The 14,753-nt window shown below is 33.0% G+C and overlaps 1 protein-coding gene across 1 annotated transcript in view; it reads right to left on the reverse strand.

Moving 5' to 3' along the window:
* Nucleotides 1-14,753, reverse strand: part of LOC129800599 (obscurin-like) — a 90,369-nt gene that overhangs the window by 42,636 nt on the left and 32,980 nt on the right. Inside the window, exons 6-8 of the mRNA XM_055845096.1 lie at nucleotides 12,669-12,800; nucleotides 8,902-9,238; nucleotides 1,711-1,803 (exon numbers count right to left, since the gene is read on the reverse strand). Of these exons, the coding sequence (XP_055701071.1) occupies nucleotides 1,711-1,803; nucleotides 8,902-9,238; nucleotides 12,669-12,800 (562 nt within the window). The remainder of the gene's footprint in view (nucleotides 1-1,710; nucleotides 1,804-8,901; nucleotides 9,239-12,668; nucleotides 12,801-14,753) is intronic.

Consider the following 14,753-nt stretch of genomic DNA (forward strand, 5'->3'; position numbering starts at 1 on the left):
ACACTCTCCAGGCCAAGGGCCTATCAATATTGATTTTTTTTTATTAATTTTTACACAAATATAGTAAATCTAGCGGGAAATCTTCCCTAAAATATTTCAGAATGATACATCAATTACGGATACTATACCGACTCATGATCGATTAAGTCCGGTACATTCGCGTTAGAAATTTCAAGATCTTTCAAAAAATTCAAATTAAAGAAAAACGGTTAAAAATAGGCCTTCCAAAGTGGTTAAACATTGATTTTCAAAAATTCGATATCGAAATGGTTTTCGAATATAGGTGTAAAAGGACGAAATATTCGCCTTGACTACCTCCAAAACATATTCGAAAATGAAAGAAATCGTAGGGGCCGTTTTCGAAATAAAGAAAAAACATTGTTCTGGCGGGAAACTAGGGGGTAGGGAGGAAAAGAAAAACACTGCCCTAGATAATATTGACTTATAGGAGGGTCGTCGAAGACCGAAAGTTGATATTTCTTACCGTTTGGTCTCTAGCCGTGTCACAAGTTGACAAATTCGAGCAGTAAAATAATTCATTTATTGGGGACTTACAAAATGCTGGTAAAACGTAGGGTGGAGTCTATTCTAAGGATGTTATACACTTATGGACAGCGTGCTAAAACAGATCGATAAGCCATAAACTATTCGAATTAAAAACGTATATAGGCTAGAGAAAAGCAGAATTTCATTAAAAACAAATATATGTAAATTAAAACTTGTAATGCGTCAGGAAAACTGTTTTTTTTTTCGAATTATTAATTATAAAAACCTTCTCAAAGTAGCAAAGGATATTGATAGGAGTGGTTACCTAATTTGTATGATTCAGAACAGGATCTAAAAAGACTCTGAATAAAAGATTAGGTAAAGGAAATTTATGCAAAAGACTTCTAATCAATGTTCCTAAATCCTCAGTGCATGAGAATTTGGGATAAAGCTTTTCTGCCAAATTTTACATGATAAATATTCTCGAACATGAGCCTGAGTCTATTTGGGTCGTTACACTGAGAGAAATCCGAAAAAGTCAAAATAACATTCCGGAAATGTTAATTTTACCCTTCAGTATTGATCCGAAATCGGTGTAAATATTACCCTTTTTAGGTGTATTATGGGTTAAAGTTACCCTTTTTTCATGTTGATTTTACCCTCAAAAGAACAGAAAGTCGTACATTCCGAAAACGTTTAGATAAAACTTGTTGCAGTTTTTCAGCATAATTTAATTATTAAAATCGATCACAAATTGTGAGGATAGTAGGTTTAATTTCAGATCTTCGCTAGCATCTGTGGTCCATTACTTTTGCACAGTTGAGGGTTTATAGTAAATTTTATTATAGTTAGAAACATCTATAAAAAAAACCTGAATCATGAATGAAATACCGGTCAGGATATAAAGAAGTTATTATTCATTGAAAGTGTTTTTCACGTTTCCCACATATCACTATTTATAGATCATAATTGGAACTTTTCCGGTTTTCATTCTTTCGCACCTTTCAGTAGTCTATCCTGCCTCTGATTCTCCACACTTGTTATATATTTAGAGATGGTCATCGTCATGCAAATTCTTTTCCTTCTCACTTTCAGTTTTGTTCTGACTCTTTTTTGTCTTTAGTGTTTCTATTTTTGGGTGTATTTTGAGAATGTTGTAATGAGGGAAAAAAATTTACGACTTTTAACAAATAAACAAATGAGAAAATTTCGCTATGTACTGACCTTCAAAAGTAGTTGGTAGTCGTTGATTCGTTGGATTGGTAACTGCAGATGCTCCGCAAGGGTTTTGTCGTCACCCAATTTCTGTGATAATTCCTGTGACAATGATATTCAACGGAATTACATAATATTTGTTGATGAAAGTAGCTTGTTCGGCGACTGTGTCAAATGATTAATTGAGGTGGATTTCACAATTTTCCCGCCCTCCGTGTCGAGGTTAAATTTTAGACGCGTGTTTGTGTGCCTCAAGTGGAGACTTCTGGTGAAAGACACAATTCTTCAAGGGCATTGAATTTAAATCTGGAGATAAAATTCTATTTATAAAATTTCTCTCAAAATCCCCAATAATTCACATTTTCTTGATGCATATTGAGGATGTGATGTTGGAAGTTTCCATAAATTACAATGATTGTGGCTTAATATTCACACTACTGACATCTTTATAAAATTATAAATATACAATTATAATATGTTATGTTCCCCTTTTCATGAAAATTTAGATGCTAGAGTAGTATAAATATCGGGACGAATTGTAAGTGTAATTGCTTTGAAAATAACTCAAGAAATGTCATTCGGATGAATTGTTTATTTTAATTAAATGAAAATGCTGCTTTTATTCTTGTTATTCCAATGAAATAAAATTTTTGAAATACCTCCCAATCCATTCCTATTCAAATATTTTTTTGAGGCACAATTTTGTGTGTCAAAGTGCCAAATTAATAGTCATTTGAGCGAATAGAACACATAGTTTTTTCATTACATAAATGTTACAAATATGCAGATCAATGATAGATTATTCCGGATATTCTAGTTTTCGTCAGAAGCAGTTCCTTCTCTTCGAATTAAAATTTGGACTTTCTCCGGAGCTTTCGGCTCTTGATACGGGTTTTCCCAGATATCCTCAAGAAATCACAAAGCCAAGAACCAAAAACATTCTTAAAAATTTATTCAATTTCCACTAAGGAATACTCGTCCTAAGGATCGAAAGAGCCTTAGAGAATATCTGAATTCTTTAAATTTTAGAAGAAATTGTCTCTGAAGAACACTAGAAGACCGTAAAACCAAACCGAATTCGTCACATGCCCATCTTGGAAAGTACATCATTTAATAAGTCCATAGGATGACACATAGATGGCGCCACTATCAAAAATATTGAATGTAGCTCGAATCAGCCATTTTTTTTAAATGATAAGGTTCGCAAATTTTTGCGACACAATCACAAATTTACGAATAAATGTTTGTAATAGAACAAGAAATGATCGTTAAGTGACCATTTTATGAACGTTGTTTATGAAAACGTAGAAACTTTTAGGAACTAACTTGCTATGAATTAGCAAATAATATTAATGCAAAATAAAAGCCAATTTAATAACGAAGAGACAACCGAAAACCCCAAATTGGCGGTCTACGTAGTTTTGAAGATATATCGTGAAGTGTGTACGAAAACAGGAAAAAATTTACACTAAAACTGGTCACATTTTTCAGAGCTAATATCACCCCCCTGTAGTGGGTTGTACGAATTACAAAAATTTCGTTAGTCTCCAAATATTAACGAAATTTTTTACCAGATATTTTTTCTGTGTACAAGCAAAAATGATGCTAAATGATCTGGACGCCGAAAATATGTCAATATTCCAGAAAACGTCAAAACATCAATGACATTGTATTGATCGACCCTTGAACTAAATTAACGGAGATATGTAAGATCACAAAGATGTCATGATCAACATCTTACATGACATTTTGGGTACAAAGAATCTCATCATGGCTGTCTCATTTGCCCAATTTCGACTAAAATCGAAAGGCCAAAAAATGAAGCAGAGTTGTATGAAATTGGGCTTGAACTGAACAATCAGCTGTTATATTCGCAAAACGACATTTTTGTTTTTTTTTTTGCATTGTATAATCTCTAGAGTATGCAAAAATTAAAAATTCACGGAAACTTAAGGAATAAAAGAAGTGGCCGAAATTTGGTACACTTTACCCTTTTGCCTTTTATCTATGTTTTCTTGACAAATAAAATCGAATTTGAACAAAATTTATTTTTCTTATCTTACGTACTTATTAAATGACTTCTTAGCTTAATATTTTTACAATATAGGCACGTCACATTCAATTTTAAATTCAAGTTTAAGATTAGATCAGCATCCTCTTTAGCGGAAATTCGTAGAATACTGATTTTTAATTTTATTTTTCACGGATCGGTCGATACTCGATACACCTTTCAGAATGGAAGAATACAATAGACGAATACAGTAGAGTCCCGCTATAGGCCATCGCTCTATAGTCGACAATTTATCGACCGTTGATTTCAAAACACTGATTTTAAGTTAGGTTATGTTTTTAGTATGCGACATGCATAATTATTTTAATATTTTTGGCAAACTTTATTAAGTAGTTGTGATAATTGTGATCCATAATGAAGAGAGCGAGGACAAGTACCACAATCGCAAAGAAAGTGGAAGCCGTCGAGCAATTTCAATACTAAAAATCGTTGATAATTTTAAAAAATGCCATGGACTATAGTGCGACCCAAGTGTCAAATCTGGAACCAAATATGGACTATAGCGAGGCTCTGTAGAATATTTATTTACTTACAAAATAGTGTACATCCCTCTTACAATTGTAATAAAAAGAAATTAATTAGAATTAAAATAACTAATGATAATTAATTTAGATCAGGAATATGTCGTGAAATCAAAATTCACAACTCGTTTTTTTTTCAAACGTTTTACGTATGTTCATTCTATTTTTTCGCATTCAAAATTGGACTAAACTAATTTAAATTTGTTGTCATGTTCAAAAGAAGAAGAAGAGTACGAGAGTGGGACAGACGTATGTAAAACGTTCGAGAGAATAAAAGGATGTGAATTTCGATTTCACGAAATTTTTGCTGAGGCAAAAGGTATTCCAGAGACATTTCTTTTATTGAGAGATTTTGCCTTTATTTCTTTTTTATAGTTCCAGCACATCTTTTAGATCAATAAAAATTTATGAAATCAAAATTCACGTCTCTTTCTTCCTCAAGGGTTTTGCTTATGTCTGTCTAACTCTTTCGCACTCTTCTTCTTCTTTTGAATGTCGCCATAGTGAAATCGAATTTTGAATGTGAAAGAGTACAATAGACATTTACCAAAAGTTTGGGAAAGAGAAGTTATGTGAATTTTGATTTAATTAAATTTTCTTGATCTAAAAAGCGTGTGGAGGGCAATAAAAAGACTATTTACCTATTCTCTTTTAACTTATTCTACGTGCGCTTAGAACACTGTGACTTATTTTGATTGATGTTTTTTAATATCAAATAAGATTCACTTTTTTTTCACTTTGATTCTAGAAGCAAAGAAAATTGCGAATTTGTGTGGGAGAGTGGTTAAATTTTATGCTGAAATCTTTATTTTACTTCTATTTTCTCTCATTCCTTTAAAAATAGACTATGAGATTTTCAAGAGAAAAGTTAATTTGCTTATTGCTCTTCAATGTGAATCTGTGTGTTGGGGAGTGAAAAAGAAGATGAATCGCCGATTACTCCTCCGATGCTCATATAAATCCACAAGTAAAATTCAACACAGATACACAGTGTAATTTGAGGAGATAATAATCCAATTTTTTGCGAAATTTTTTTTTGCACTGATCCTTTGATGTCCTTTCTGAATCACATTGAGATTGTGGTCAGTCCCTCTACACTCACCAACAACAAACTATTTAATCCTTGGCAACACTGACGATGTTAAACAAAACTTTTTTTTTCGAATAATTAGAAATTTAAAAATTTTCCAAAAAAAACACAAAAAAATAATAAAAATTATTAAGGTTTCGATTAAAGGATAATCTTCGATATCTAAAAAATTTTCGCGCGATCTTCTCACTCTGAAAAGTCAGCAGCGACTAAAATTCTTCACCGAGCAAAATCCACAATCTATATATAAATTTTTGTTTCACGAACATCAACATCATCATCGTCATTAACACCGTCGGTCTTAGTGGATGGTTAAAAAAGATGAGAAAAACGACTAAAGATCTATATACTATTAAGAGATTTCCCACTGTTTTCATCTCTTAACGACATTGATGCATGAAATTGGATCGTTTTTTATCACTGTCAAAGAATTGAAAGTTATGAAACTATTCGTTTCATTGAATGTCAATCCCGAAAGTCTAAGACTGGAGTATTTGATTTTAATAATTTTTTCCCAAGGTCCCATTCTCGAATATGTCTACGAGAGAAATTTCTTTTCAGCGCCATTCTATCAATTGTCCATTGGATGTTCTGGCACTAAAATAGCCCCCCCAAAAATACGTTAAATAAAAATGTTTATTTATCTGGCCACTGTCCAACACAGCCCGGCTGACCAAACGATAATCCGGTTAATACACTTAGGAAGTAAGAAATATAATTTTTATTTTGATTGGAGAAATCACACGACAGTTATCCTAAAAGTGTGTCCTACCAGTCGCCTTATAAGTACAGTAGAGTCTCGCTATAGTCCATATTTGGTTCCAGATTTGACACTTGCGTCGCACTATAGTCCATGTCATTTTTCAAAATTATCAACGACTTTTAGTATTGAAATTGTTCGACGGCTTCTACTTTCTTTGCGATTGTGGTACTTGTCCTCGCTCTCTTCATTATGGATCACTATTATCACAACTACTCCATTAAGTATGTCAAAAATATTGAAATAATTATGACAACATTGCATGTCGCGTACTAAAAAACATAACCTCAGTGATTTGAAATCAACGGTCGATAAATTGTGGACTATAGAGCGATGGCCTATAGCGGGACTCTACTGTAAACCTTAATTGACTTTTACAGATTTTAACAGATTTTAAATTAATAATTAGTTATCGGTTTATAACCGCTTGAAACCGGTTCAGAATTATCAAGGAATTCAAGACCTTTCCACTAAGTCCAAACACGATCCCATTCGGTTGAGATATAAGCACTCTACAGCCTTTTGAACTGTTGACCTTGAAAACCCGTTTTTGGAAATGATTCAATTGCATTTTTATGAAGAGACGAAATGGCTACCTGATTAATCTCGAAAAGAGAAGTATGACAGAAAAAGGCCCCCTATAGCCAACGGCCGCAGCGATTCCACTGGATTTCCAGCAGCTTTTTCTGCCATGTCTGCTGATTTTACCGCTAAAAATCCGCGTGGAATTCCCTGAATTTTACCGCTCAAAATCCGCGTAGGCTTCCGAGATGGAATTTGGCGCTAATTTTCTTCCTAGCGTTCCATGGACGTTTGCGGAACTCTGTATAGGACTGTCTAATAAGAAATGTCCGCGAGTTTCCTTGGACTTTTCTCTGACGAATTTTTCCACGAATTTTCCTATGGATTATAAGCGTATAATCGGCAGTCAGTCCTTTAAAAATTTGGAAAAATCCTCTTTATTTCCACGAAATTCTCCGTGGAAATTTCCATGCAACGGCCTTAGTGGCTTCCGTGGTTTAATATTACGGAATTCCACGACTTTTCCAGTGGATTTTTTAAACATATTTTTCTTCAGAATAATTTCAAAAATTGATTAAAAATTTCGTGGAACTTTCATAGAGAATTTCCAGAAAAAAAACATCCTCAGATATGGACGATCAGTGCCAATTGGCAGCTTAGAACTTGGACCGTTCTTCGTAGTTCGATTGTAACATATTATGACTTTATGGACTAATATGGGGGTTGTTGTTTGTGCGAACCATTCCCACATTCCTCTACAGTTAGGGCCTTGAAAAGTTCAGTAGACTCTTTTTCAATAGGGCGAAAAATTTTGTTGACAATTTTCACATTTAATTATGAAGCTATTTTTTATATTTATTACTCTTAAGCATATACAATTAACAAAAAAAAGTATGCAGCAATAAGGCATAAATCAGGCGTCCGCCGCCGTCTTAGCGTTGGTGACCAGCCTCCAAAGCCAAACGGCGGAAATGCTTCTTCTCAGGCTGTATAGTCTTTTGTCGTGTATAACGATCTTTTAGGTTTTATCAGACAAATAAATTTCAATTACAAAATAGGCCTTATTGCAGAGATAATCGGAAATATGCTCAAGGTAGATATGACAGAAGCAACTAGGCTCGTGGCGTCACAACGAGTTCAATTCAGCGCAAAGAAAAAAATATTAATAAAGAAAAAAATAATAATAAAGAGTCCATCAAAAGTGTAACAGAAAACCAAGAAACCCACATGAAAAATCCAAGAAAAAAAGAAGAGAAAAGTTAGAAACAAAATAATTAATTGAGGACTTGACGAATTTGCTCAAATTCGCTGTAGTTCTTCCTATTTTATCGTGATTCTTTATAATTGAGCGCTTTTTGTGGAATTTACAAAGGCTTTGACGCCAAAATCTATCGATAAACTGGATGACATTTCGCCCCAAATGCCCATTTGAGAGAGAGTCTACTGTAGTTCGTCATTCTTGTTTTTATTGAAATTAATTCTATTGCACTTGAAAATGACTGTAATTTTGGACAGCTTGCTTGTAATTTGGGACACTGTGCTTCTAATTTTGGACGGTAGATATTTCATGTCAGGATTCCCATTCTCGACTATTTCAAGAGTCCTATTTATCACGACACCTTTCTGTTTATAAGAAGGAACTGTAGGATGTTCCCAGGATCCTGGAAACTTTCTATATAATTTATTAAATGGAATTGATTTTAACACTCCAAGTACGCGCAGATTCTCCTATTCCCTTACCCCTTCAACACTTTTCTCAAACTTTTTTCACTGCATCTCACTCATTGAGGTCATGCTTCGATCACAGAGATTTAGACCATTTCGAGAAACAAAACAACTGTCCGAAATAAGGAAAAATAGCTTCAGTGATGAACCTCTTAATAAATTGTCTCAAAAAAAAACTCACTTTTTTTCGAGAAAAGTGATGACAACAGCCACTAAGCTATAGTCACTTTGTAATCAATTTACAGTCAACTCGTGGTCAGTCGGGCTACATATAATATAGTATTTGAAAAGTGAATTTGTGTGTGAAAAAACGACTATTTTGCACTCGAAAATCTCATTTGAATTTTGCGATGTTTTCTCACACATTTTCTCTCAGCTATGATTTTTTGGGGAAAATTGTGAAAAGCACCAAATAGATGGCAGGAAATGTTTTGAACGTGTCTCTGATTTTAAAAGAAAATACTTTCTCTGTTTTTGAGGAAAATTCTTTGGGATATTTTTGTTGTCTTACCTCAAAGAAATCTCGAACGGTGTTATTGCTGGCCAGGAATTCCTGAGCATTTGGCTCATCACGACAGTAAGCTGCATGCTTGTCGAAATCTCTCTCGAGTCTCAAAAAGGTTTTCCCGATCATATTTGGCTGATTGGCATAGTACTTGACACCTTCGATCAAGACGGTGTTGTGAAAATCAGCAATTTGTTTGAAATTTCCAAAGATGACGTCTTTATTGTCGCGTATGATGCGTGGTGTTGATGGGTTATCAATTAATTTCATGTAGCGATTGACGACATTTTGCAGATCTTTGCCAAATTCTTCCTCAGTCTCCACAAGTTCACGGACAACAGCCCTTAGATTTTTTTTTTAGAATAAAAAATTAGAAGATAGATTAGATTACATTTGACATTAAATTTAACATTAATTAAGTAAATTAAATCCTTTATTGAGTTCCGTAATAATTTTAGAGTAGGGTAAAGTGATATAATTTAGAATTAGTGTTACAAGTTGGACAATTCGCCGGTGCAAGTTGGACATGGCTTTTTTCTTGATAAATACAGTACAAAATTTGTTTTTAAGCACAAGGAACCAAATTATAAAACTAAAGCATTAAAAATAAACAAATAAAAATGAAGTAACTAAATTTATCAAGACAAAAAGCCCTGTCCAAATTGTACCAGTGTCCAACTTGTGCCACTGTTCAACTTGTACCACTTTACCCTACTTAAACAATTAAATTTCGAAAAATTTTCGGCCATAGGGAGAAAAAGGGGTCATAGGGGAGAAGAAGAAAAAGGATGCCAGTAGGGAGAAAAAAAGAAAAACGATTAAAGATAATATTGACTTTGGGGAGGGGAAGAGTCACCGAAGACCAGTACTCCAGATTTCCTACCGTTTAACCCCTTGCGTGGTAACAAACTTTTGAACAAATAAAAATAATATATTAAAAAAAGATAAATCAATTACTAGTACTTGGTCGATTCATTTCCGATTAGAACTGATGCAACCGGATTGGAATTTTCCAGACTTTTCCAAAAAAAAAAAAAAACAAATTTAGGCAAATCGATTGTAAGATAGCACCTCCAAAATGGTTAAATTTTAATCTTCGAAAATACAATTTCGCACTTTTTTCGATTATAGAAAAAGGTAGGGCTATTTTGAGCTGTGGAGCTACATTGATACACATTTTTTAAAGATAATTTTAAAATAGGAGAGACTGGGGCAAAAAGTCACAAATTATTCCAAAATTCAATATCTTCCAAGATAAAAAGGATAGCGGTTTAAATTTTTTTCAGTATTTTTTAGAAAATAAAAGATATTAAGCCCTGTTTATGAAATATGTTCTTTACAGCAGATATCAATTTTTACCTACACTGATGAGAGAAATCCGAAAAAGTTAAAATAACATTCCGGAAATGTTAATTTTACCCTGCAGTGTTGATCCGAAATCGGTGTAAATATTACCCTTTTAAGGTGTATTCAGGGTCAAAGTTACCCTTTTTCATGTTGATTTTACCCTTAAAAATGCGTAAAATTAACATTAAAAAATATTGATATATTTTTACACCTAAAAAGTGTTAAAGTTATGAGGAAAAAAAGTTAATCGAACCCCCGTCTTTTTCTCAGTGTTTTTATTATATTTTCCAAAATTGATGCACTGGTGAATGTTTCCTAAATGATATGAATTCTTTGAATACGAAGCAGCTATCCATTTTAGCATTTTCTAAAGATTCTTTTCTCTTGAAACCCTTTTATTAAAAATGATCGTTTGGGATAAAAAAAAACAAATAAAGGGTATGGGGTAAAAAGTAACAAAAACCGAAGCTATTTCTGATGTCTCACGGCAAAAAGAAACGCCAGTTTCATGTGTTATTGTTGTAGACAGTGGTGATGATAAAGATCTGATAAAATAAAATAGGGTCGAAGAAACACCTGTTCGGTAAGGAGTACCTATCGGCAATTCGTCAAAATATTGAAATTTAATTAATGTATCTAAAAAAATGTAAGTGCTATGGCGTTTTTTTCAATATTCTTCCCTTTTATATAAGGATATAGGTTTAAATTTCAAATCCCAAATGATGCAAAATAGGATGCCAATAGGTCTCGATACAATTTCTTAACCCTTTAACGACGAAACAGTTTTTGCGGACCGAAAATCAGCAATAAAAATTAAACCGATAAACAAAATCAGTAAAAGGTCTTACATCTAATCTTAGAAAATCCAACAGAGTCTGATTCTGTGTATTTTTTCCTCTATGAGCGATAAGGACAAAAATAGCCTTAATATTTGAGTAATTTTTCTAACAATACCAATGAATGATAATTTTCACTCTAATGAAAAATATTATGTTTAAGTATTGTAGTTTCTTGCTCCAAAACGGTTTTGCTTAAAAAAATTGGAAGTATAAAAAATAATTAAAATCAATTTTCAATATGAAAATTTAAAAATTCTTCGTTCTTGAGCTTAAATATTTACTATATAACAAATAGTTGAAGCCTTGCAAAAATATCCTAGATTCCTTCAACCTTCTACTTTGCAAAAATGTACAAACATAAGGAAAAAATAATTTTAGGTAGTCAGGAAAAATTATTGTCTTTATGGGACACCGGTGTTCCAATCGTCCTTAAAGGGTTAAAGTGCCGATAGGTGTTCCTTCGACTCTAGTACGCACAGCCCTATTCAAGAGGATAAAAATTCTGTCGAATTTTAGTTATTCTGAGAATTTTGAGATATTAAGTTTAAAAAACAAGAACTCAAAACACTTTTTTCCATTATTGTTTTTGTTTTGTTTCATTATTTTTTTTCTTCGGCAGACTTCGTCAAATTCATCTCGTCCAATTCGCTATTTTCCACTTTTCTGAATAGTTGAATAGAATTTTCTTGTCAAAAGTAGCCTTTGGAATATAACTTGAAAAACGCTTTTCTCGTTCAGATAGAAAAAGGCCGTTCCACAAATATGTCATTTAGATATATTTTTTTTTAATTTACGGACGTCAGTAATAAAGCGAATCAAAATGTGATAATTTTACCCCGCCTGATACTATTTGCCGCAGCATTTTTTGAGAATGGTCACAAAATTGCCTTTTAGAAAACAGAGAGGTAAATTTCCTATAAAATTGCGATAATTAGAAATTTCTAGGGGGCTCGGATGGCTTGTAAAAAAATAAAACATCCGTTTTGTGACTTTTTGCCCCATGTTCCCGTACTAAATATTTTATTTAGTTCCGCAATTGTTTTGTAGAGCTGAATTACATTACGCTCTAAAGCCTAGTTTCCTTTATTTAGAAATATGCTAAAAAAAATCGTATATCATTATAGCCCCACAGCTCAGAGTAGGCCCACAGTTCAAAGGGTTCAAAGTAGTCCCACCTTCTCTTATGTATGGACGAAATGTTAACCTGGGAGACTTCCAAAACATATCCAAAAATAAGCGAAATTGTAGGAGCCATTTTCGAAATAAACCAAGAAAATATAGTTTTGGAGGGGAATGTTTTTGGTTTTTTTTAAGACCGGAAGTTCAATTTAGTAATAAAATTGGGTTATTAGGAGAACCTAGGACAACATTTGATTAATATAAAATTCTAAACTCAATATCTTGCAAGAAGAAATAGACCGAGGACGCATTGAATAACACAGATAGCTTTCATTTGAATGTAGTACATTTGAGTGATTTAAATGAATATAAAATTCATGTTTTCACATAAAATCTTGTGTAATTTTTAGTGGACAAGTGATGCAAAATATGATTTATTTAACATTATTAAAATAAATAAACACTCACTCTCTCCTGTAGGTAGCATCGTCGGATTTGTCCCCGTAGATTGCTACATCTGTGTTCTGCAGATCGAGGATTGAGGCAGGTATCCAACCTTCGCGTGGATGTTCACTCCCGTCGAAGATTCTCACGAGCCACCTGGTGAGTGTTGAAGTAAGTGTTAATCCATTAATTTCAATAATTTGACTCTAATTGAATTTTATGGTGACACAGTGTATTGAATTAATTTGTGTTGGGTGTGATAATTAATTAGAGAGACTTGAGTTTAAAGTTTGAAAGCAGGAAATTGGCGAGGAGGGTGTTGATGGGAAAATTGGGTAAATGAGAATAATGAACTCAGCAAAAAAGAAAGTAAGAAGAGTTATTCATCACAAACTTATGAGCAGTTGTGAAAAATCATCAAATTAACCCACATGACTTTTCTTCACTAAAACTCTTCAAAGAGACCGTTTTGCTGTTTTATTGCTTGTCCCCAAAGAAAGAACTATGTATATACATCATTTTGATTTTGGCCACTTATCAAACGTCGACTTTTCACCCACCAACTCGTCATATTTAGATAGATTTTTATAAATTTATTTAGCTATTATTATTAATAGATTACAAAAAGTTAAAAATAGTGACTTTAGGTTTTTAGTCGACCCCTACTTAAATCGACATGTAAATGGTTCCTAAAAACCGGTTTAGAAACGGTTTTTCAAAAGACTTAATGGAATATAAATCGTTGTACGCGAAAGTAGATATGTTTTAAAAAATGTCTTCCAAAACCAGAGATATTGCATACTTCGGACGACCGGAAAATATTCACTGAGAAAGAAACAGAGGTGCGATTAACTGTTTTGCTCATAAATTTAACACTTTTTAGGTGTAAAAATATATCAACATTTTTTAATGTTAATTTTACACCTTTTAAAGGGTAAAATTAATAAGAAAAGGGTAACTTTAACCCATAATACACCTAAAAAGCATAATATTTACACCGATTTCGGATCAATAATGCAGGATAAAATAAACATTTCCGGAATGTTATTTTTAACTTTTTTCGGATTTCACTCCGATTTTAGAAAATCGGAATTTTAGTTTTTCGAAACTCTGGATTTCGGGATTTTGGCCCTTTCGGGATTTAGATGTATTCGGGATTTTGATTTTTAGGGATTTTGGCCCATTTGGGATTTTGGTTTTTTTGGGGTAATTTTAACTCATTCAGGATAGCGATCTATTCAGGATTTTGGCTTTTTCAAACGCGTGTTCAAACGTATACCTTATGAAGGACAAGTCGATCTGAGGATTTTAAAAGAATCGCAGCATCATAATAGGTGTTATTATATGAAAGAATCACACTTAAAAAAATGCATAAATGTCATATTATAACAAAAATCGCAACAAACCTCACCATTAAGACGGCTTCCTGAATTACGTTTCAAAATTTAATATTTTTCCCGATTTTTACGGAAGTAAAAGAAATAATCAAGCTTTTAGAAGGACTGGAAAAAATCGTGAAATCGGTTTTATTCATGTTGTAAATATAAAAAAATGGATTTCAATAACCGTTTTAGTTCAACAGAAAGAGAAATTAATTTAGTTACTAAGAAAATAAGCATTTATTCCTTTTAAGTGACCGTTAACACTAAACCTACCAAGCCCCTGGTCAAATTGACCGGTCTAAAAACTTTTTAAAATTATAAATATATATAAACGGTACAATGTTTATGAATTTCTTAAAATATGCATGTAATCAGGGGCCCATCAAGCATAATAAAAAGTGAAGTTGTTTTTCATTTTTCCTTGTAAAAGTTTTGCAGATATTACACCGCGATTTAAACAAATTTACTCATAGTTCTTGTATTATTTCGGCGAACATTATATCGTCTTTCTATGTTCGAAAATATTTTGAATTCCGAAATTTTTGGGTTACATTTTCAGATAGGTCCCCGTCAAAATCCCGAAAGCCAAAATCCCAAAAGCCAAACCCCGAATGGGCCAAAATCTCGAAAGCCAAAATCCCGAAAGCCAAATCCCGAATGGGTCAAAATCTCGAAAACCAAATCCCGAATGGGCCAAAATATCGAAAGCCAAAATCCCGAAAGCCAA

Source organism: Phlebotomus papatasi, chromosome 2 (genome assembly GCF_024763615.1).
Source record: "Phlebotomus papatasi isolate M1 chromosome 2, Ppap_2.1, whole genome shotgun sequence".
Taxonomy (NCBI): domain Eukaryota; kingdom Metazoa; phylum Arthropoda; class Insecta; order Diptera; family Psychodidae; genus Phlebotomus; species Phlebotomus papatasi.